This window comes from Piliocolobus tephrosceles, chromosome 11 (assembly GCF_002776525.5).
Source record: "Piliocolobus tephrosceles isolate RC106 chromosome 11, ASM277652v3, whole genome shotgun sequence".
Lineage (NCBI taxonomy): Eukaryota > Metazoa > Chordata > Mammalia > Primates > Cercopithecidae > Piliocolobus > Piliocolobus tephrosceles.
The window spans coordinates 118,465,467-118,489,062 of NC_045444.1; the positions used below are offsets into that span (position 1 = coordinate 118,465,467).

The following is a 23,596-nucleotide window of genomic DNA, read 5'->3' on the forward strand; positions in this document are numbered from 1 at the left end:
GAGTGAGACTCCTTATTACAGTTCTTGACTTTGGAATTAAAAGAACATTTCCTTGTTCTTTCTTTTCTTCAGACTGTGTAACCTTAATTGATCTACCTTCATATTTATTGCTTATTTCTTCTGCCAGCTTAATTCTCCTCTTGAGCTTCTCTAGTGAATTTTTCATTTCAGTTGTTGTCTTTCCACTTGAAATTTCCATTTGGCTCTTTTTTATAATTTCTTAGTTAATATTCTCTGTTTGCTGAGTCATTGTCATCATAGTTTCCTTTATTTTAAAAGTGTTTTCTTTTAGTTCTTTGAACATATTTATAATAGCTGCTTTGAAGTCTTTATTGGCTAACTTCAAAATCTAGGCTCCCCTAGAGATAGTTTTTGTTGAAACTGTCCCCCTTCCATGTATGGGTCACGCTTTTCTGTTTCTTTGCATATCTTATGAAAACTGGATATTTTTGATAATATAATCTGTGTTTTGATAACCTTCTCCCCAGAGTTAGAGGTGGTTGCTCTTTTTGTTTATTTAGTGACTTGGCTGAACTGATTAATTCCATGGAGTCTGTTTCTCCATGGAGTGTGTGTGTGACTGCTGATGTCTCTGCTTAGCTCATCCTTTCTTGTTTTTATTTTTCAGTATGGCTGTCAAGTATTGGCCCCCTGGGTCAGCGTATCTTAGTGGCCAACCTATGATTGGTCAGAGGTCATGTTTAAATTCCTTGAAACAACGAGCTTCCCTTTGTCATGGGTTTTTATGAGGCTTGGGGAATGCGTTCAAAGTTCAGAAAGTCTGCCTGGGTTTTACTTTCTCCATTTGCAAGGCCTCATCTTTTTCCAGGAATGAGCAGCTTGCTGTGGCCCTGTCATTTCTTTCCTTCATGTTTGCAGTCTTGTGCATGTGCACAGTCTTCCAGACCAGCAGGAAAAAAGATTTTTATCAAGGCCCAGTTTGGCTGTCTCATTCCTTAGTTCTCCTGTTAAATTTCTGGTTGGTCTGCTGATCTGTTGCTTGCGCTAACTGGTATTGCAAACTCAAATTAGCTGTAATATTGGCTTTCCCTCCTTTTTTGCCGTTGAAATAACTTTTTGACAATACCTGTGGGCATGGAATTCTTCTCCAAATTAATTTAGCTCCTTCTGGCAGTGGAGCCTCCTATCATCACAGCTTGTCCTACCCTGGTAGCTTCTGTACCAAGGAATTGGGAGTGAGTGTGGGATGATAGGAGCCCCAGGCTAAAACACCACACTCTTCACTGTTCTTACCAAGATTCAGTAGATTTTCTTGGACCAGCACTTCTCAAATTTGTTGTAATGTTTTTGATCAATATCAAGACTTTAAATAGTTTTAACAACGTTATTTTTATTGTTGCTTTAGGGGGTTAATATTTGTCAAACTCCTCATTCAGCAGTTCTGGATGTCCTTTCCCCTGCCCCCTCCCTTTCTCTCTGTCTTTCCTCTCTGGGTGTGTCTCCCTGTCTCCGTCTCTCATTTTTGAACATTTAAATTTCATTCAAACTGAAATTTATTTTGGAATATTTTATGAAGTAGGGATTTGTTGGTTATCTTTTAAAAATGATGTTAAGTAGTGTCTTAATACTACTTGTTGATTAATTCATGTACTTCTTACTGATTTGTAATGTAAATGGTTTATTTTTCTAATCTCATTGAGATTCAATTTTGTCCTCTTTTTTTTTCCTTAATCAGTAGTCATCTTTTGCTTGTTTTTCCCATCTTTTGCTTTCCATTGGCTCATCTTTTTCTCCCTTTAAACCTGTCTTTGGACTTTATATCTTTGAGTTTCCTTCGCTACTCGGCTTCATACATTCCATTTGCTCTGATACTCGTAAGTACTAAGGCTAGGCTAAGACAAGTGAGATGCATAAGGCACAAAAGTTCTAGGAAGCTCTCACTCCTGGGTCCTGCAAGTGTGGGACTGGTACTCATAGAACTTTGCATTGTCAAATTTTGCACCCTAAGTGCCTGGCTTGCCCCATTGTAGTCCTGGCTCTGCTACTCATACTTCTCACTAGTATATATTTGTTGTAACCTGACTTCTGTCCCAAATAGGCTTCATTTATTCAAATTGTTGCGCCTTTGCTATGTACTATGCATTGTGCTAGGTTTTGGGGAATACAAAGGATCTCAAGACACCGTTTATTTCACCCAGAAACTTTCTTCAGATTTGCCCTTATGAGGTCTAGTGCCTTTTCCCCATTCCTCATCCTTCCTGCCTTCTTTTACTATGTGACATTATTGACCACTATTGCCTGTTCATGCTAATGTCAGCCCAGCTCTTAAGAATGTATGGCTATTTCCGTGGTAGGACACCTTTTCTAGGGTCCAGTGGGCAGTTGGGTAGTGTATCAGTGGCCCTCATTCTGGAAGTTAGTAAGGGTTGGAAACTGGCCTGTGCTTTTAATGTGTCAGGGTAGGAGTGCCCAGGGACTTCTTCAGGCTTAATGGGCCTTTATAACTATGTCACAGGGAATAGAAGATCGCTTGTTTGTTCATTTTCTTTTCTTTTCTTTTCTTTTTTTTCTTTTCTTTCTTTTTTTTTCTTTTCTTTTTAGAAGGTGTTTTGTTCTTGTTGCCCAGGCTGGAGTGCAATGGTGTGATCTTGGCTCACTGCAACCTCTGCCTCCCAAGTTCAAGCAATTCTCCTGCCTTAGCCTCCCGAGTAGCTAGGATTACAGACATGCTCCACCATGCATGCTAATTTTGTATTTTTTTTAGTAGAAAGAGGTTTTCTCCATGTTGGTCAGGCTGGTCTCAAACTCCCAACCTCAGGTGATCTGCCCGCCGTGGCCTCCCAAAGTGCTAGGATTACAGGCGTGTGAGCCACTGCTCCTGGCCTGTTTGTTCGTTTTTCTTTTTTGAGACAGAGTCTCACTCTGTCGCCCAGGCTGAAGTGCACACTCTCGGCTCACTGCAATCTCTGCCTCCTGGGTTCAAGCAATTCTTGTGCCTCAGCCTCCTGAGTAGCTGGGATTACAGGCGCATGCCACCTTGCCCAACTCATTTTTTGTATTTCTAGTAGACACGGGGTTTTGCCATGTTGCCCAGGCTGGTCTTGAACTCCTGAGCTCAGACAGTCTGCCTGCCTTGGCCTCCCTAAGTGTTAGGACTACAGGTGTCAGCCACCGCACCCAGCCGTTGTTTGTTCATTTTCTGCTTGGCATTTTATATACTCAGAATCTTTCCATCTGCTTCTAGTGCTTTAGTACCCAAATGTGGGCTTTGACTTGCCTGCCTAGCTGTCTGGCTTATTCTTGCCAATTTTGTTTTCTGAGTCCTGCATTCTTCCCCCATTCTTTGCTGACTTGTTTTTAATGTAGTTTCCCTGTATGACCCTGCTCTGTTTGGTGTTCTCATTGCTTGTTCATGAAAACAAACTCATCCTTTCATTTATGGAGTGGCTTTTGAGCACCTATTCTATCCTAGGTGCTGTGGGAGCCACCAGAGTTACAATGACAAACCCAACCAAACATTCCTTGTCTCCCTGAGCTAGAGAGACAAGTTAGGTATTAATCACACAGACTGGGATAACTGCTGTGAAGGAAAGATACAGATGCAGCTGACCTAGGAACACTGGAATTGAAATCCGTCACCTCATCTCACTTACCTAGCAGTAGCTCCCCTTCATTTTGAACTTTTGCCTGAATCAGGATTGACATGTAGTGCCCCATTTTCAATTCCGGCTCTTGTTTTTGGGTTGTTGGCAGTTTGCTCCCGACCCCTTGCCCCAACCAAGGCTGCCATCATTTGTGTTCTTAGTCACTAGTGGGAGCATACCCTGATCATGGATCTGTCCTCTTTTCGGAGCTCTTTTCTCTTTGTTTTCTTTTTTTTTTGTTTTTTTGAGATGGAGTCTCGCTCTATCACCCAGGCTGGAGTGCAGTGGCCGGATCTCAGCTCACTGCAAGCTCCGCCTCCTGGGTTTACGCCATTCTCCTGCCTCAGCCTCCCTAGTAGCTGGGACTACAGGGGCCCGCCACCTCGCCTGGCTAGTTTTTTGTATTTTTTAGTAGAGACGGGGTTTCACGGTGTTAGCCAGGATGGTCTCGATCTCCTGACCTCGTGATCCACCCGTCTCGGCCTCCCAAAGTGCTGGGATTACAGGCTTGAGCCAACGCGCCCGGCCTTCTCTTTGTTTTCTTAACGCCTGCCTCCGTTGGTTCTTTTCCTACATCTTCGTTAGCTTCTTTGTTATATTTTCTACTTCTTTACATTTCCTAAAAGTTGCCCTAACCCAGATCTTGTCAAGGTAAGAGTGCCCAGAACTTCTATAGGGTTAATAGGCCTTCAAAATGATGTCACGGGGAAGGGAATGTTGCTTGTTCATCCCTTATCCTGTGCCCTCCTCTGTATCTGCATACCCTTTCTTGGCAATCTCATCTATTCTTGAACTCTCTGTGTTACCATCTTTATGCAAATGACTGGCCAATTTCTCTCTTTTGCTCCCGTTTTCACGTATTTGGTGGATCGCTCCATGTGGAGGTGTATAATACTCCAAGTAGAATTCATCATCTTCTCTAACTTTACCAACTCCCAGTCTCCTACCTAGAAATCTCACACAGCCACTCCCACCTTGCTCACTTCCAGACCTGCCTGGTTGCTAGGTGGTACTACTTTGTCCTCTGTAATACCATGGTAAGGGCCTCTTCTTTTCAGTGTCCTGAACTCAAGTTTGGGTCTTTCTTTCCTTTCACCTGTCTGTTCTGATTTTCTCCTAAGATACATCTGCTACTAGTATCTGTCAACTCCAAATGACTCTGAGTCCTGTACCAGGTTTCCTGAAACAATTCTAATATGTTGTTTTTCTCTTCTGCTCATTCATGCTTTGAAAACTCCCTAGTGCTTTTGAAAAACTGGCCTAGTTTAGGCCTTCTAACTTGTTTTAATTTCCTTGCCACTGCCTCCCTTCATATAGGCTGGACTCTATCCAAATGGAATTAATTTTGTGAGAACTTGCCTGTATTTTCTGTTTGTGCCGCTATTTTTACTTCCTTTTGCCAACAGTATGCTTTCCTCACACTCTTAGTTCTTTAAAATCTTTCCTAAAGTACTCTCAGGTTTCCTGACTTGGAGATACTCTTTCTTTCCTATCATCTGTACATTTATCCACAATTTAAAAAACACAGTGCTTACCCCTTATGCTTCATTCTGTCTAGTGTAGTGCCTTGAAGAAATACATGTGAAATTACTGAGTGCATAAATGCATTTCTGTATTAAGCCCTCAGACAGTCTTGACTCCTCCATCTGCCTTTCCCATTCCCTTGCTGTTTATATAAGGCCATCTCTTTCTCTCCCTTCTTGCAACGGGATTGGCTTTATCTGTGAATCTCTTTATCTTGCCCTAAGTGGCCTGTTGTCCTTTGTCTCCATTGCTTTTCTGCTGCTGAGTTAGTATTAATTTCAATTTAAAGAGAAATTACATCATTTTGGTGAAGGATGTGTGTGGGAAATACAGAGGAAATGGAAGCTAGTGTTCAGAATGACATCTTGATTCGTTTTGTGGGAACTCAGGCTGCCCACAAAAATTTCAAATATAGACTTGACTCCTGGGCTGGTGGCCAGCAGAGACTAGAAAGTAGAAGTTGTGATGACATGTTCAGCATCCAGGTGGAAGGCTAGGGGCCAGCTGCGGGGCCCCACATTCCAGCCTGCTGATCCTGGCAGCTGCTCTTATATTCCTTAGACACAGCTGTTTGAGCTTCTAATCAGACAACTGGTTTGAGGTGATAGTAGGTAAGAGTAGGGGAAGAGACGTCTAATTACAGTATTGCCATGTTTTGAAAGGGTGTGAATCATCTGGGGTTCCCTGCATAGTTTTGGACATCAAGTTGTGATAATGAATTAGGTTTTGCTGGTAGATTCTAAGGAATTAACTTGATTTCATAGAGGTATATCATTTGTCCAGAGTTGGACTTGGTAAATGCCACATATTGAGCCCCAGTTTAGTACCATTCCATTACAACTTTTAGATTCTGGATCTTTATATCACTTTTCAAAACTATATTTCTTTATATTTTTGTTCATTTCACAAGCTGAATAGAACTGCAGGATTCCGTATTTTTCACATCATTGCCCCATTTTTGGAGATGTTTAGTTGAAGTGGCCCAAAGAAGCAGTCTAGTGGTACTTGTGAGGGTGAAGGCCTTGAAAAGAAACTTGAGACAGATGGTGTGTTTGACTAACTGCCCTGGAGAATGTTATGCCAGAACCCAGGAGGGGCACCACGTTGCCTTTGCCATTGAAATACTAAATTTCTGAGAGGACACAGAGGAGCCTACAACTTAACTGCTCTCCAATTACCAATCTCTTCTTGGTTTCAGTGAATGACAACAGAGCTGCTCGAGGTGGGAACTCTGAGCTGAGCAGTGGAGGTTTCTTTGGATCTGGAGAGAAGAGTGACCTTGGAGCCAATAATGAGCCATCCTGACTACAGAATGAATCTCCGGCCCCTGGGGACCCCCAGAGGTAGTAAAAGGAAAATGGAGTCTGTCTGAATAACTGGAGAACTGAAATAAAAGTGGAATGGGTGTGAAGTGGAGGGTGTCTTTTAGGACTAAGGACTACTATAATTCTTTTAGTGACCTGTTAAGGATTCTGTGTGATTTTTTCTAGAATTAGATGTGGTTTCTTGCTATCTTAATTTATTGTTGTATTAAGTACAACTATTTAATTTCCTCTAGTAAAGTGGCAATCTTTTAGTAATTTCTATTTTCAAAAAGTTTGTGTATATAAATAGCAAAGAACACTGAACTCATTATTCACATTATGTTCCATCCATGTTGTTGTGCTGATTTAAAACTCACGTCTCATCTGTGTATATTTTATTCATGTTTTCTTAGCCACTCTTTCCTTTTTGTTATTGTTCAAAATCACCATCAGGGAGTTTCAGTCTTTTGTTGTTCTCTTTAAATAATAATTGTAAAAAGGTATGATATCTCCAGTTTTAAAAATACACAGATGTTTGAGGAAAGAGTTGATTGCTGCCTCATGTTTCTAGGTGTGTCCACTGTGGCTGGCCCACATGACATTGGTGCTTCGCCAGGTGACAAAAAGTCAAAGAACAAGTCCACACGAGGGAAGAAAAAGAGCATATTTGAAACTTACATGTTCAAGGAGGATGTTTCGGAAGGCTTGAAGAGAGGAACACTCATCCAGGTGCTTAAAATCTACTGGAAGGCTATTGCCTCAATATGTGGAATCCAAAACAATCTATTAAACTATTTCCTGTTCTGTGCTATGTGCTTTCAGAGAGGTGATGATGTATCAAGTGCAGGGCTGTTATGATGGCATAACAGAGATGATGAGGTAACAGGTTCTTCTTAGAACTACAGTACATTTAGAGGTAATAAGCACCATAAGACAGGAACAGGCAAAGTGCTCTGAGATTTGAGAGGAGGGAGCCACTATTTCCCACTAGGCGTGCCTAGAGATGCTTTATTGGAAGTGACATATTTGAGCCAGGCCATGGATTGGTGCAATTTGAATAAGTGAAGATAAAAGAGAGCTTTACAAATGGAGGCACCAGTGTGACCTACTACAATAGAAGTGAGAAATTGGGTTTGGATATACAAAACATTGAATACCAGTTTTTCTGGAGCATGTGAATGCTGAATGATGGAGAAAAATGGATGAGGTTGGAAAGGAAGCAGTAAACAACATATTTCTTGAGTGCTTTATAGTTTACAAACTGTGTTTACAAGCTAGTTCAGTGGTTTGGCTGAACAGATGTTTATTGAGCATCCATTGTGAGCCAGGAACAGTTATGGTTAGGAGTGTGCAGCATGGGTCCTTTGAGATGGAGGTAGACAAGATTGCCTTGCTGTACTTCAGCTTGCAGCCCAGTGGTGGGAGGCAGTCATGTGAACAGATGATTTGGGGATAAAGTGGCAAGTGCTCAGATAAAAGGGTGACCAGGATATATGGCAAAATATTGGGGGGAAAGTGGGAAACTGTGTAGGCTGAGGTTCTGGAGAGGCTTCCTGTAGTTGGTGACCCTTGTGGTAGGTATTGAGGGATGACTAGTTTGGGCCTATCAGGTGAGTGATATGTGTGTGGAAGGTATGGAGAGGCAGTGACGCTAACAAAAACGTGAACTTGTGAAACAACATGGAGTATGGCAGCTTAGGCCTCCTTGGGCATAATCCATCAGGCAGTTAGTAGGCTGGGGAGGGAGGCAGGGCCACATATTCTGTGAATTAAGTCTATTTCATAATGCTTTCATTAGTATGGAAGTATTGCCATGTGCTACCTGGCTCACTTGAAAATGCTCTATTCCACTTTCTCTTATTCTGAGAGCCCAGCTTTTCTGTATTTGTGTTTTTGGCGAAGATCTAACCAATTTACGGATACTATCATCTTCTCTTCCTTTTTGTCATTCATTTTCTCTCTCTCTCTCTTTCTTTCTCCCCTCCCTCCCTCCCTCCCTCCCTCCCTCCCTCCCTCCCTCCCTCCCTTCCTTCCTTCCTTCCTTCCTTCCTTCCTTCCTTCCTTCCTTCCTTCCTTCTTTGCCTTTCTTTCTTTACCTTTCTCTATTTATCTGTGGTCAAGTGCACACATGATCGATGGAAAAAAGAAAGAAAATTGTCTTTTAACAAATGAGTTGGTTTATCTGATTCTTGGAGTACTCTTGGTGGTTATTTATTTATTTATTTATTTAGAAGGTCTCACTCTGTTGCCCAGGCTGGAGTGCAGTGGTGCAATCTTGGCTCACTGCAGCCTCTGCATCCTGGGTTCAAGTGATTCTTGTGCCTCAGCCTCCCAAGTAGCTAGGATTACAGAAAGTAAAAAATCATGCCATCATACCTGGCTAATTTTTGTGTGTATATATATATATTTTTTTTTAGCCAAACAGATTGGTCATTATTGTACATATAGCTGAAAGAGAGGGGTGGTCCTGGAGTGAGGATAGGACTGCCCATTACTTGGGGGGAGGAAGGGGCTCTTCTACCAGATGGGCTTGTCCGGGAACTGGGGTCCTGGAGAGCTGGGCGCCTGGTCCACATGGACCCCCTCCACCTCCCCACATACGCTGTGGAAGAAGGGCAGGAGTGAGAAATGCTGGGGGATAAGGATCCTTTGGTCTGAGATGTGGAGGTGATCATAACAGTTCCCGCCCGCTGGCTGTTTTGTTGACTTTGGATAGGCCTTCCCGGAACCCAGAGTCGGTCATTACTTGCTCCATCTGAACATCCTCCTCGTCCTCCTGGGGCAGCTGCAGGTATGGGTTGTCCCCTGTGGGCTGGAACTTGTAGCCCATGAGCACGAGGAAGGCCAGGGTGGAGCCCTCCACCAAGAGCTGGTACAGCCACTGCCACTGAAATGGGACAGCCACCTGCCACAGGATGGCGATGATGCGGGTGAAGTAGATGTAGCAGATGACCATGACATAGTAATGCTGGAACAGCTTCAGCTTGGCCAGGTTCACCGCCACCTTCCTGTCTGTGCTAGACATGTCCTGGAGATACCAGATGGACCAGGCTGCGGGAAACAGGATGGCGCCGCAGCACATGAGATCCATCAGGAACAGTCTTCCACAGCACATAGTCACTGGCCCCCTCCTGGCGGGACTCGATGCCGATGTAGGCCACGTTGGCCAGGACCTGCACGGGGATCACGATCCCAAAGACCTTCTTCTCCTTATCCGACAGGACGTACTTGATGAAGGCCCAACCTGAGCCGATCAGGGCGATGGTGATGAAGAGAAGGGCACACTTCAGCAGGTGTGTGATATAGTACATGACGGCAAGGCCTTCGATGGGGTGGCTCTGACTGTTGATGAAGTAGTAGTTGATACTATGAAAGAGGAGAGAGATGCTCTTGGTGAAGGCCAAGGCCGCCATGAGCCAGTGGATCTTGAAGACGCTGTACATGTTCCTGCGGAGGATGGACACCCAGAAGATGCTGGCGGTCAGGAAGAGGCGGACATGACTATGTAGAGCTTGACAGGGGGCATCTCCGCTGCCGACAGGAAGCCATCGGGGTTCTTCTCCTGGATCATCACCGTGATGTCAAATGGATGCTCCTTTCCTGGCACTGAATTGTTGCAGTTGTGGAAGTTCAGGCTGTACTGGCCTTCTTCTGCCTGAGAGCCGATCACCACGTGGAAACTGAAGTTGTAGGAGTTGTTGAGGTGGCTCAGGCCCAACACCAGCTCCTGTCCTTCCCGCTAGGACCCAGAGGCACTGCGGGTGTTGACTTGGGCTTGCTGGCTGCAGAGGTCCCTCCGCCATCCACCTTGCGGGGGACTGTGGCCTGTTGCTTTGGGAGCCCTGGTTCGGAGAGTGCTTTGGGGAGGAGCCCGGGAAAGATAAACAACTTCTGCTCTCCATACTTCCAGGGATCTTCAGATCCTTGGTGTTGATGAGGAACCAGACCAGGAAGCTGCTACTGTTTTTCTGGAGAGGGCAGTCCTGGAAATCCCGGGTTGAATAGGAGCGAACTCTGCCAGATCGAACCCAGCTGAGACTGAACCCCACCAGCAGGGACTTCTCTTCTGCTTCCTGGAGGCCCAGCCGCAGGAGGCTCAACCCCACCTCCAGGGAGCCGTTGGTGTAGAAACTGAAGCTGTTCAGCTGGATGTCTGCTGCTTCTCCCCCTCGGAGGGCCTGGCCTTCACCTTCCGAAAGAACTTTTAGATTCCAGTTGAGCTCCCAGCAACATTTCAATGGAACCCCCCAAATCCCATTAAGTGCCCCGAGGACCCCACTCTATAGCTCCCCCAGGACCCTGCTGTGCGGCTCCAGGGTCTTTGGTGCCCCAAAAGTGATTCCAAGAATTAAAAGGACTAAGACCCAACTGGGGGGAAGGGGGTGTAGTCCCCCAATTTTTGTATTTTTAGTAGAGATGGCGTTTCACCATGTTGGCTAGGCTGACCTGACCTCAAGTGATCCTCCTGCCTTAGCCTCCCAAAGTGCTGAGATTACAGCCACCACACCCAGCCCTATTGGTGTTTCTTTTTTTACATGAGCCACCACACCCAGCCCTATTGGTGTTTCTTTTTTTTAAAGCTTTCCCTGGATTTATTTGACATGGCCTCTCTTAGGAGAGATGAAGCTGCATTTGGATGTTAGTCCATTCATTAATCCATTCATTTGCTCTTCATTGTTCAGCCCATATCCTGAACACCATTTTATCTGTAAGCTTCTTGGCCCTCCTCCTGTTTCATGTAGGAGGACCCATTGTGCCTTTCCATTCTCATCCTCTTGCACTCTCCTCCAGGAACACTCTCCTCCATTCACCCTGAGCTTCCAGTCTTTTCCTCTAAAAACTGTGCTCCTTGATGTCTCTGTGACTTTGTGCGTGCTGTTCCTGGTGCTTGGAATGCTTTCTCCGGCTGTCTTGATGTAATGGTGCTTACCTTTTAAGTCCCTGCCTAAATGTTACCCACTTTGAGAAGCCTCATTTTAATTCTCCAAGTAGAGTTGGCTGTTAGTGCTTTCCTGTAGTTGACTTTTTTGTTTTCCCTTTATTCTAAACTTACCACCATTTCTTGGCTTTTTTGTTTCCCCCAAATAGACTGTTCATGTCCTTGATGGCAGGGTCATGTCTTATTCCAGGAGTTAGCTCAGTGCCTGGCATTTGACTGATGCTTAATACATTTATATTGAATAAATATTTACTTATTGACTGAATAAAGGATCCAGATACTGTCTTTTGAAGAAGAGTCAGGGGAACGTCAGTAGTTAGAACTTGAAAGAAAACTCGCCTCGAATTTTGGCTATAGATTTATACGTATCTAGAGACAGCGTTCTGCAATGGTATTAGCTTCAGCTCCCTTTTAGTTTTCGCTTTTGAAACCACTCGTTGCTGATACTCAAATAAAACAAAACAAAAATCTGATCAATATAACAACTCTAATTCCCAGTAGTTTGTAAGTGATTCCTTCTGGCCTGTGACATCATGGGACTCTGCAGCCAGGGCCTCCCCCCCACACATGAGAACAGTTGTTCTTTGCAGATGGGGAAAGGAATGGGTTCCAGATATGAGGTCATCGTGTGAAATATACAACACTGTAAATAAGATTTTCATAGGGAGAGAAACAGAGTCCATCTGCTGCTTGATATAAACTTTATGTGTGCAGGCCTTGCTGGGTAAGGTAAAAGGCCAGTCAAGAAAGGATGTTTTAATGCTGATGGAGAAAATTAAGTGTATTAGAGATACTTGGAAACTTTTGTTAACTTTTGTATTCAAATTCATCTCTTTTGACCTCTTTTTTTTCCTCCCCATCCAGAGAAGAAACTTTTATCGAGAGATAGTAGGGGGATTTTAAAAAAATAGGAGTAGAGTATTTTTATTTTGTTTTCAATACTTTAACCAATACTTTGACATTTCATTCGTATTTTTTCCTATGTGAGAAGAGGAGACCACAGTCTCATCTTTCCAGTGTTTGAAGTGACAATAACAGTAACACATGATCATGTACGTGTAGTTTTGAAGTTTAAAAAAAATAAATTCTCACATCAAAAAATGTATTTCATTTCTCTCTTCATAGGTGGAGTACTGAGAGGTCGTTATAGGAGATGTTGGGAGAGATTAGGGGATAGACAAGCCTGGAAGGGGCTCCAGTTTAGGGTGATGATCAAGGTGACATGGGTATGAAGATGGTAGAATTGGCTGTTTCAGATCCCAAAAGATGCTTTGGCTAAAGGAAGTTCAGGCTAAGCCCCTAGAGCTGCCTTAGTTATGATGTCGGAGTTCCTTTTAGAATAGAATATTGGTGTGAAGTTGTTATTGGCTCTCTAAAAAAATCCTAGTCCAGGAAGATAGAGGACAGGATGAACTAGTTTCTAGGACAAACAAACAAACATTTGTTTGTTTGTTAGTTTGGTTGTTAGTTTCTTAAGAAACAAGCAACCATTTGTTAAGAGTGAAATCAGGCAGGGTGTGGTGGCTCATGCCTATAATCCCAGCACTTTGGAAGGCTGAGGTGGGAAGATTGCTTGAGGCCAAAAGTTTAAGACCAGCCTGGGCAACATAGTGAGCCTTCATCTGTACAAAGTAAAAATCAGCCAGGCATGGTGATGTGCACCTGTATTCCTAGCTACTGGGGAGGCTGAGGCAGGAGGATCACTTGAGCCCTGGAGTTGGAGGCTGTGGTAAGTCATGATCATGCCATTGTGCTCCAGCTGGGGCAACAGAGTGAGACCCTGTCTCTCTCTCTCTCTCTCTCTCTCTTTTTTTTTTTTTTTTTTTTAAAGAGTAAAGTCAGCTGGAGAATACTTGGGGATGAATTAAAGATGAGGGGAATAGATGTGATGTTATAGCGGAATGCCCAGTCACTTAGAAGGGAGAGATGATATTCATAACATTAATACTGGGGATGATGAAAGAACTTCAGCTCTGCAGGCATTAATTATTTAGTGCAACAAATGTTTCTTGACTTCTTACTCAGTGCCAAGCATATACCAGTGAGCAAGTTAGGCAAGTCACTAGGGAGGTAAGGAAAAACAACTAAAGAAAAAGAGAAGAAATTATAGACTGATCATTGCTAATAAGGAAATGGGAAAGGTGAGAGAGAATAATTATAGAGAGAACCTCTTTAGTAGAGTTGTTAGGGAAAGCCTCTGTGAGATGATCTGTGGGTTGTTTGAGATGAGAATGAAACAGCCAATTGAAGAATTAGGAGAAGAACATAGGTGGAGAGCTCAGCTAGTAGAACAGCAGCAAGCAGAGGAAGGCTTGGTGGTTCTGAGAAATGAGAAGGAAGCCTGTTGGAACATTGTGAGCAAAGGGAGTTATATGATGGGACAAGTGGAGAGTTAGGCATCAGCCAAGTCATGTAGGGTCTCTAGGCTGTACTGGAGAATTGGATTTTGTTTAAAGAGCAGCAGGAAGTCACTGAAGGCTGTTAAGCAGGAGAAGAAAATAATCTCTTTCATGCTTTGAACATATCTCTCTGGGAATTGTGAGATGAATAGACTAGAGTGGAAGCTGAGAGGCCGCTCAGGAAGCTATCAAAGTAAACCAGGTCAGAAAACATGGAGATGGGAACAAGAAGGTGGCAGTGAAGATGGAGAGGAGTGGATGGATGGATGTGGGGCTAGAACTGATATGACATGCTGGTGGGTGAGATATGGAAGGTGAGGCAGAGGGAGGCATCCCTGATGCTTGCTGAGTTTCGAATTGAGCAGCTGGCTGGATGGTGTTGCCATTAACCAAGACGGAGAAAAGCAAGGGTTGGAATGAGTTTTTGGGTAAGAGGGACAGCTGGCATATATGAGTGAAGAGGCCCTGGTGGTGAGTGTGGCAAACAGAGAGAGAGGCTGTTCACAGTAGTGGAGAGCATGGACTCTGGAGCCAGACTCTCTGACCTTGAATGTGATGTGAAAGCGGGCAATTTTTTTAACCTCTCAGTGCCTCAGTTTCCTCCTCTGTAAAAACAAGGATACTAGTATCTACCTCATAGGGTTGTTGTGAGGGTTAAATTAGCTGATGGATATAAAGCTCTTCAAAGAGTGTGTGGCACGTCATATACCTGCATTAGTGGCACTTGAGTTTTTATTACTATAAGAGGAGTGTCTGTTACTCAGGTTAGGTGGTTGCTGTCATTTGGAGAACCCTGTCCAAAGCTGTTAGATCTTACGATTTTTCAAGAATATCTGAAACTATGTATTTTATATGTGTGAAATTCCTCAGTTTTAAGGACTCTGAAACAAGCCAAATACAGTATGTTTGTGATTGCCAGTTAGACTGATTTAGCCCAGTTGTGTGGTGTTTTTCTGTGGTACTGTTTAGCTCCTTGGGTACAGGAAGGGAGAAAGCAGATAGCTGGGGTTAGTTGAGAGTAGAGAATCAAGGGTAAAATCTTCAAGGTCTTTTGCTGGTTGAGTATCAGAGTAAGAGGTTTGTTTAGGATTTGCAAGGTTAAGTGATAATGACAGGCCATGGCAATTAGGTTGCTAGAGAAGGGAGTAAACAGTGGGAGGACAATGAATGGTGACACATGTGGTCACAGCTTTGGGTTGGAGATCTTAGTGGAAATGAAGAGTTGTTGAAATGGGGTTTTTACCATAAGTAGACAGAAGACTGCCATTGGAAAGTGCGATATTTGAATTTTTTTTCTTTGAAGTGGTGTCATTAGTAGTGCTGATGGGATCCAGGCTGCGAACATGGGAGAGAATAGATGGGGTAGGAGAGCAAATGGTAGTTAGAGTGACAGGCTGGGGTTGCTTGGTCTTCAACATGGATGTGAAGTCCCAAAAATATATATGGGAGTAAGGATAGAGAGGAAGGCAGTGAGCTGCTAGTCAAAATGTTAGTGAATTGGAGCTTTGACCCACCTGTAAGTTTGAGAATGACAACACCAAGGAGGTGCTAATGATATGAACTTCAAAGGATCTGGGATTTTTAAAAGAGATTAGAGGAAAAAATACTTTTAAAACCATGATGGGGAAGCAAAGAGCCCTTCCTCACCTGGTCTCTGAGATACATGGGTTATGAGAGATAAAATAGACACCCTTTGAGGGCACTCAGGGAAGCAATAACATCAGGGAACAGCCAGGTTTCGATTAAGGGGAAGAATCAGGAGCATCCGGAGAAGAGATGGAGGCTATGGGATTCTCACTGATCAAGTTCCAGGCCTAGGGAAGTGCTTTAGGAAGAAGATGGGAGATGGGCAGTTGGGTCAGATTAGGGGATGGCTATAGAAATGAAAGCCGGCTGGGCACGGTGGCTGTAATCCCAGCACTTTGGGAGGCCAAGGTGGGCGGATCATGAGGTCAGGAGATCGAGACCATCCTGACTAACATGGTGAAACCCCGTCTCTACTAAAAATACAAAAAATTAGCTGGGCGTGGTGGCGGGCGCCTGTAGTCCCAGCTACTCGGGAGGCTGAGGCAGGAGAATGGTGTGAACCCGGGAGGCGGAGCTTGCAGTGAGCTGAGATCTGGCCACTGCACTCCAGCCTGGGAGACAGCAAGACTCCGTCTCAAAAAAAAAGAAATGAAAGCCTTGGACTTTTGTAGGTGAGTAAGACAAGACATCTGTGGGAAGTATCCTTTAGTTAAAAGACCATTTGTTTTTGACAGACTTTACTGTCAGCTGCTTCTCTCAGGCTATAGGAACAACTCTGGTCTGCTGCAGAGCTCTGGGGAGTTTCTGCTTTCTTAGTGTGATCTGAATTCTCTCAAGGGCTGTGTTTCTGAGGTCCAGTTCTTCAGAGTTATGCTTCAGTCAAATTTATAAATGCTATTGTGGAACAAGGTTTCTCTTCTTTCTTGTGTCCTTTTGTATATATTGGGAAGTTTGGGATAGAGAATCAAGGGTAAAATCTTCAAGGTCTTTTTAATACCTTTTCTTTTAAATAGAGCCTGGATGCAACCTGTCTCTTTTCTCTGGGCCCAGCCTAACCTGTCTGAGTGCCCTGCAATTAAAGACATTTTCAAAGCTAGAGGCATTCTCATCTCCGTACTTCTTCATTTGCTAACCATTCACTGAGCTACAAGGGATGATAGAAGAATAGGAATTGAAAAAAAACTTAGGCCAGAGAAAAGCATCTGGAATCAGAAAATGAAATTGTTAAACATTTAATTTCAATGAACTGACTTTCGTTTGTTTGGAGTCTCTTCCCCTCACGAGACTGTCAGCTCTGTGACGGTAGAGACTGTCTGTTGTTAGTCTCCCTTTTACCCCATCACTTGACATGGTGCCTGCCATGCTATTCGTTAGGAAATATTTGTTGAGTGAGTGGATGAATATTTAGGATAAATGTAAGTTTTTTCCCTCCTTCCCTCAACAAGAAACAGCTGTCTAGAAGTGGATTTACTGTGACACTCTTAACAAGGGACTGGCCTTGGGGAGCTTTGCCAACCTTATCTCTTGGTCCCTCCCTCTTCTGTGCTAGGCAGAGTTATTGCACAATGGAGAAGAGTTAGTGAGTGCCCTCTTAACCACTTTTGCTAACACAGTGTCCTCTACTATACTTCTCATCTGATTTATTTGCAAATTTTGCTCTTCTGTAAAGGACTAGGTCAGACACCATCTCTGAAGCCTCTTCTGGTACCCTCGCTATGAAAGTAAGCTGTACCTCTGGTTTATGTTTTCATTTAAAGTAGGGACTGAGCTTAATCATTATCTTCCCCCTCAGTGTGTCTCAGGGTCTTGAATGTAGTCAGTACTCAATAAGTAATTGTTGAATTAAGGACTGAATGATCATTTGTAGTAGTCTATTTGAGTGTTCACGATATTGTAAACTGTGGCATGGACATTTGTAATTTAAACATGGTATACAGCATGGAAGGAAATTATTTTCTGCTTTATTTTATGCCCTTGCCTGTTTTGTTAGTTATGTATCTTTGAGTCTTTAAACGTTTTAGGGGGAAATGTTATTTAAAACACTTTCTCGAGATACCCTTTGAGTTTGGCTGTTAGAAAAATAACTGCTTCCATCCATGTGTTCCAGTGACCTGAGACTACAGCTGGAACCTGGGGAGCGTTACAGCTTCCTGCAAGAGCCTGAAACACTGAACTGCTATTGAAGAGGCCCCCACCTGCACCCCTGTGTGTAAATAGAAGCAGACCCTGATTTGGTGCTGAAATAACATGAAGTTGAAGGCAGACTGGGTGGCCTGGCTGTTGGAGCCAGGATTCTAGTTTGCATTAAGAGCTGGTTATGGCCATTTTGAATTATTGACTCATTCAGCTCTGCAGAGGGGCCAGAGTAAAAAATGATGCATCCAGTTTCTTGAGGCTCAGTATCTAGGTTGGAAATCAACCTGTATCACTTTGAAAATTGTCACAGAAACAAGCAATTGTGGAAAGGTCTTGGAACTGGGAGAAAAAAAAAAAGGCCTTTATATAGTGAGGCACAATCCCCAGGTAATCTGATTTGTAAAGTCAAGGTTTAAATTTGAAGACTAGCATATAGGGGCACCTAAAAGTCTAATAGTTGCCACTTTCCCACTCTATTGCCAGGCTCTCTTGTTCTTTACCTTTGCTTGTTCACACCAAGGTGCCAGTCTAAGCTTTCTGTTTTTGATGGAACCCTCTATTTCAGATATCAACATAAATTGTGTTTCCTGCATTTAATGAACAGTTCTTATACATCTAACTTGTTTTCTCAATTGAACTGTTTAATTTTAAAACTTTTTATTGGAGAATAGCATACATATGGAAAAATCATAAATATATAGCTAGATTTTCACAAGCTTTATTTTTTGTTTTAAAGGGTGTATTGAGAATTAATCCAAAGAAGTTTCATGAAGCCTTCATTCCTTCCCCGGTAAGTTCAATAAATTTATAATAAACTTAATGTCACATTTAATTTTTTAGATGTGCTCTGAAACTGAAATCATGTATTCTAACTAAAAAGCAGAGTAGTGAAACAGAATTGAGGATGGGCAAAGATTTGTTTCAAATTTAAATAAACAAAATTTTCTTTTGGTTAACAACCCATTCTGCCAGTCTTAAAATCGCATGCCAAATGAAAGGGATGGCATTTGTTACAAGGCTGCAAAGAGCAGCTGGACCCAGGCAGACTACCCACCAGTTCGTGTAATTGAACGCCCTTGGTTTATGGCTTAAAAGGATTTATGATTTTTTCCACTGATTTAAGTTAATCTTTCCTAAACAAATATGCTATCTACTTTGGATCTATTGCATGAGCTAATCTGAACATTTGTCCAAAAATAATGTGTAATGCTTTTTTTTGCGGGGGGTCAGAGTTTCTCACTTCACTTTCGTGCAGGTGATAGAGCTTCATACAAGGCTCTTTACCGTTGGGTCCTTTAGATCCTTTCTTACATTTATGACTCATTTTAAGAGGCTCTTTCCACTTAAATCAAGTTCACACTAACATATAGTTAGCAGCAGTTCTATAGAGAAGGTTTGATTGAGCAAAGCTAGGAGAGCAATATTCTTAAATTCCTGACCTAACTTTTCCAGGATACCATAAATAGAATAGCTATAGAATCGTAGATTTTTCACAGTGAAAGAGACCAAACTTATGCTTATAGATGACAAAATGGAATACATATATTTTAATTAACATATTTTATTATTTTAAATGACAGTAAGTTTAGTGAGAATATAGTTTCAGTCATGTACTTTATAAATGTTGTTATTACAGATTGAGCACCCCTTATTTGAAACACTTGGGACCAGAAGTATTTTGGATTTAGAATTTTTTTTTTAATTTTGGAATATTTACATTACATACTTACACTGAAATCCAAAATGCTCCAGTGAGCATTTTCTTTGAGTGTCAGATCAGTGCCCAAAAGTTTTATATTTTAGAACATTTCAGATTTTATATGCTCAAGTGATATTATTGTAATTGTTACAATAACCTTATGACCTACTGTCAAGCTCAGTTTAGTCCTTTTCCCCTGCCTTTGAAATCCAGGGACTCACATTGCATCCAAGTTCAAGTCTTGCCCATTGAATCAGATAAAAGGTATCAGTGGCATTCACATTACTCTTTCTCAGTCATATTCTGTTCCCGTGAGAGAAAATGGCATATGTCTTGGCCCTGGAACTTGAGTTGTAAAATTGGGTTGTAGAATTCAGGGTCAGCTTTGAGGTGGTAACTTGGCTGCAAGAGCAGTTCTCGCATATACTAGAAGTGCAGTTTACATATGTATTAGTTTCCAGAGTTTGCTCATAAGGTTAAATTTACATCCAGGAATCATAAAAACTACCCATGAAAATCTCTTAGGAAGGTGCTATGTTGGAGGTGGATAAACCATCTCTCAGTATGCCCTGCATAACTAATGTTTTTTTCCCATAAAGAAAGCGTAACTGTTTCTTCAAGAATATACCAGTTGAAGGAACTTGATTGTATTAGGAGCCCTCATGTATGAAAGACACAGATTTTTAAGCATGAAAATATCACTCAATGTAGTTAGTTCATCTTAAGAGGCAACTGGGAACTGGGTAGACTCAGACCTCTTGTCTCTTGTGCATGCTTAAGTTTGCTCTTATTGATGGCAATGATAAGGGGAACTACAGCATTCTGAAAATTTTGCTGCTCCCTCTCTTGCCTGAATACACGGTATAGGATTTTCCCTAAGTTAAATCACTATTGGGCTGGCTCCTAGCAAGTGTGGGACCTAGGACAGAAGTAGAAAAGAAGGCACACATACCTTAAATCAAATATTGATAAGTTAGACCTCACACCCACCATCAAGTAAAATATATTATTCTATATATTCCTTGCCAAATACACCTTCATATACCTGAGTTCAAATGTAGAATTCTCAGATTTCTTGCAGCTCCATGCTGAAGCATGGCTCCACCTCTAGCTTGCCCCTCTTCCCTTCTCAGTTCTAGCTGCCTGTCCCCTTGTGACTCCCTTGCATTCAGTGAGGGCCCTTTCATGCACAAACGTGGGCATCCTGTCCCGCATATCTAAGCTATGTCCATACCCATTAGAAATACCTGTCCTTTAGCCAGCTGCCATGTTGAGGGGGTGCCTCTGGTGATGGGGGAGTGCCTGTATATGTCCTGGAGGTAGGCTTGGGGGGCTGCTTATTTTAGGGAAGCACATCCATTTGGCCCTGTGAACTCCTTGTCTGATGGGGAGGGGTGTGGCTGGAGCAGGGCCAGAGCAGAGTTGCTATGGTTCCTGCAAGCTAAATTCATGTAATTTACATCTGCAAGTGATGTATCTCCATGATTTAACCTGGCTTGTTAAAGAAAGCTAAGAAGCAAAAGCAAAAGGTGCTGATGTTTTAAAAGCTCATAGTTGCTTTCCTACTTAAAATTGTATTCTTGCTATGTCATATTTAGAAATTTTTAGACAGTTGAGATATTAGGATTGGCTTATTTCTATGCTTCTTTTATTCTTTTATTTGGCTCCTGCTTGAGTAGTAATAGTGTCTCAGAGAGAGAAAAACAATTCACCTCTAGGTAATTAAGAATAGATCATAAGAGCTGCCAATCAAGGCCAATTGCAAGTGATTGTAGACACTCTGGTTTTGGACACAGGAACAGTCCTACAGTCTTGCTTTGTGGGTTTCAGTTTTCAAAAGCATTATAGAAAGCAATTGAAGAGGGCAATAATAGAGGCAACAGATTACTCATATATAAAGCCTGCAGCCAACTGTGGTCTAGATTTCTGAGTATACATAGCTCATATCCATGTCAAATGTGAATTTGTATTAACTGGAAACTTGACTTAGGTTCATTATAACTTCTACTGATAGAAAGTTGATTTTCATTTTATGACAAATATAAAATATATGGGATGAAAAATGCCCACAGATAGACTGGGAAGTAGAATGTCAGAACCAGGGCCTAACTGTTACTGGCTTAAGCTAGGAGCATAAAGGCAGGAATGAATATGACAGAAGATGAGGCTTTTGCTCTCACAGTAGGACATACAGTGGCTTCCTCATTTGTAAAATGAGGGAATGGACTAAATGTCGAATGTTCCTCACATTCTAAAGTTTTTAGAGAGACAAAAATAGAGATTTGATTAAATTATTTAGGTTTGCTCTTACTGACTCTAAAAGTGGTTGTGAATTTACACAATGTCATTTGCTATACTAAAATATCTCCCTGGGTCAACAGTGAATTAATCATCAGGTATAAAATAATACTTTGTTCTGGGGGAACTTGCCTTAGGTTCATTATAATTTCTACTGACAGAAAGTTGGTTTTCAATTCATGACACATCTAAACTATATGAGATGAGTAACTTACGTGTACTTGCTAGTTTTGTGAGGTTCTCAATAAAAATGAAATACAGAATGTGAGTAAAGTCATGTGACTTTCAAGCAAACCAAGATAAAATGATATTATTGACATGCCTTTTATCCTATTTGGGGATAGGATAAAGAGGAGAAAATTGATCAGATGGAAAAACCTGTCATTTTTAAAAAGCACAGTTTCTATTCTGAATTATGTAAATCTAAGAAGCTCTCTAACTTTTTAATGCATCTTGTCATAGGAGGCACCCTTTGTACAGCGATGGAATTTATTTTTGGTCCAAAGGGAACTGTTTCATCAATGAAGGATGCTGTGACCATCGTGGCATACTTGTGTTGTCTTCCTTCCTACAGTCCCCTAAGTCTTTAGTCTGACTACCCATGCCTTCCTCCCAGTTCCTTTATTTTTCCTCCAGGGATGTTCAGTATCTATTTTTCTTTCTTTTTTTTTCTCTATTACCTATTATTCTTTCTGATGGGTAGAACAAGACTTCTGGCTTTCAAACAAAGAGCTGAAATATTTGGCCTTAAAAAGTGGTTAAAAGAGATGACTCAAACTTTTAATATTGAGCAGTTGCCAAGCTTAGTATCTTTAAAATAAGAGATTCAGCGACAGTCGATCAGTCTTCTGAATGAATCAAGGAAAAGCTGAGTAGTGATGCAGTAGCTATAGATTTTCGTGTTGTCTGAGGTTCAACTCAGCCCTGCTTTCCTTAGTTTCCTGGGATTGTAAGGTGATGGTACTATCATCCCATCAATCTGAAATCTCTGTGCTGCCAAAGGGTGGTTGTAGCTGCTTATAATAGAGGCATTTCATTGCCTATGTTTGACACACGAGTATGGGTTAGGGTGACCTCCAAATAGCCCACTTTTCATTCCAAGGAGGTCTGAGAGATCCTATTGCTTTTTGAATTGCAAAAGGCAGCAATAGATGGTGATGTGCCATATTTCAGTTGTTCACTCTCTGTTTACTGGCTGTCTCTTCCAGATCTCTCTGAGAAGCTTGTCAAGAGGTCAGCTACAGTCATGTTTTGTGGCTAACACAGTAGCTTTTCCTCGGGGACTAGGGTGGGGTCGGTTTTGGCAGAGTGTGCAGGCCACAGCTGTCAGCCCATAGCTAAACTGGAAATTGAGCAGAAAAACTGTTCTAGAAGATCTCTAATGGTTTGTAAGTGGAAACTGTAAAAAATGCTGAGTGACTAAAATCTGCCCCCCCACCTTTTTGATTTGGTGATTTTGGGATATTAATTTTAACTTTAACTAAAGTTTCATAGTAATCACCTTCAGTGCATTGAGTGTTATGTTAAATCTTAACTGTGTCAGGTGTCCCTATTAGAAAAATTTGAATGATGATTTTCCAGACCCTTTTGCTGTCATCTCCTGTAAGAAAAAGTATTTTACTTCTTTCTTATTCTCTGAAAAAGAGCACATCGTATAAACTTGTAGAGAATAGAAGGATAAGAGTACATGTTTGTTGGTGAAACATTTTGAAAATATTTCCTTTTCTCAGAAACCCTGACTGCTGCAGAAGGCTTGCATTTCCTTAGCTATTTTGTTTATTTAAAATTACAAAGTAATTTGGATTACTAAGAAGACTCTGGCACCTATTTAAGCCAAGAAGTTGACACTTGGGGAGTTCACTGGGGAGCCACATTATTTAAAGTGGTTTGTTTCTGAGTGAGTGAGTGAGGATGAAAGTGTCTGTACCTTGTGTTCATTGTCTGGAGTTCACAGTGGTCCTAAGTCGGCAAAGTCGGTAGAGTGTGAAGATCATGTGATGAATCTCATATTACATCTCTTTCTTTCTCTTCTTTGCCCTCTGCTTAGGTCTCCATAAAAACAACCACAACTTATTCTCTCTGCCACTTTCTTGGGGGGCATTATGAATTTGCTGGTTTCCTCCTAGAGAGCCCAAATCTTAGAACCATTGCTGCTCCTGCCCTCA

The 23,596-nt window shown here is 42.1% G+C and overlaps 1 protein-coding gene and 1 pseudogene across 2 annotated transcripts in view; one reads left to right on the forward strand and one right to left on the reverse strand.

Moving 5' to 3' along the window:
• The window catches only part of DIS3L2 (DIS3 like 3'-5' exoribonuclease 2), a 351,252-nt gene that overhangs the window by 53,873 nt on the left and 273,783 nt on the right, over window positions 1-23,596 (forward strand). For both annotated transcript variants that reach the window (XM_023193873.2, XM_023193874.2), the window contains 3 exons: window positions 6,328-6,472; window positions 7,005-7,162; window positions 18,171-18,224. In XM_023193873.2, coding sequence (XP_023049641.1) covers window positions 6,421-6,472; window positions 7,005-7,162; window positions 18,171-18,224 — 264 coding nt within the window. In that variant the 5' untranslated portion in view covers window positions 6,328-6,420. The remainder of the gene's footprint in view (window positions 1-6,327; window positions 6,473-7,004; window positions 7,163-18,170; window positions 18,225-23,596) is intronic.
• LOC111527505 lies at window positions 9,017-11,997 on the reverse strand (annotated as a pseudogene).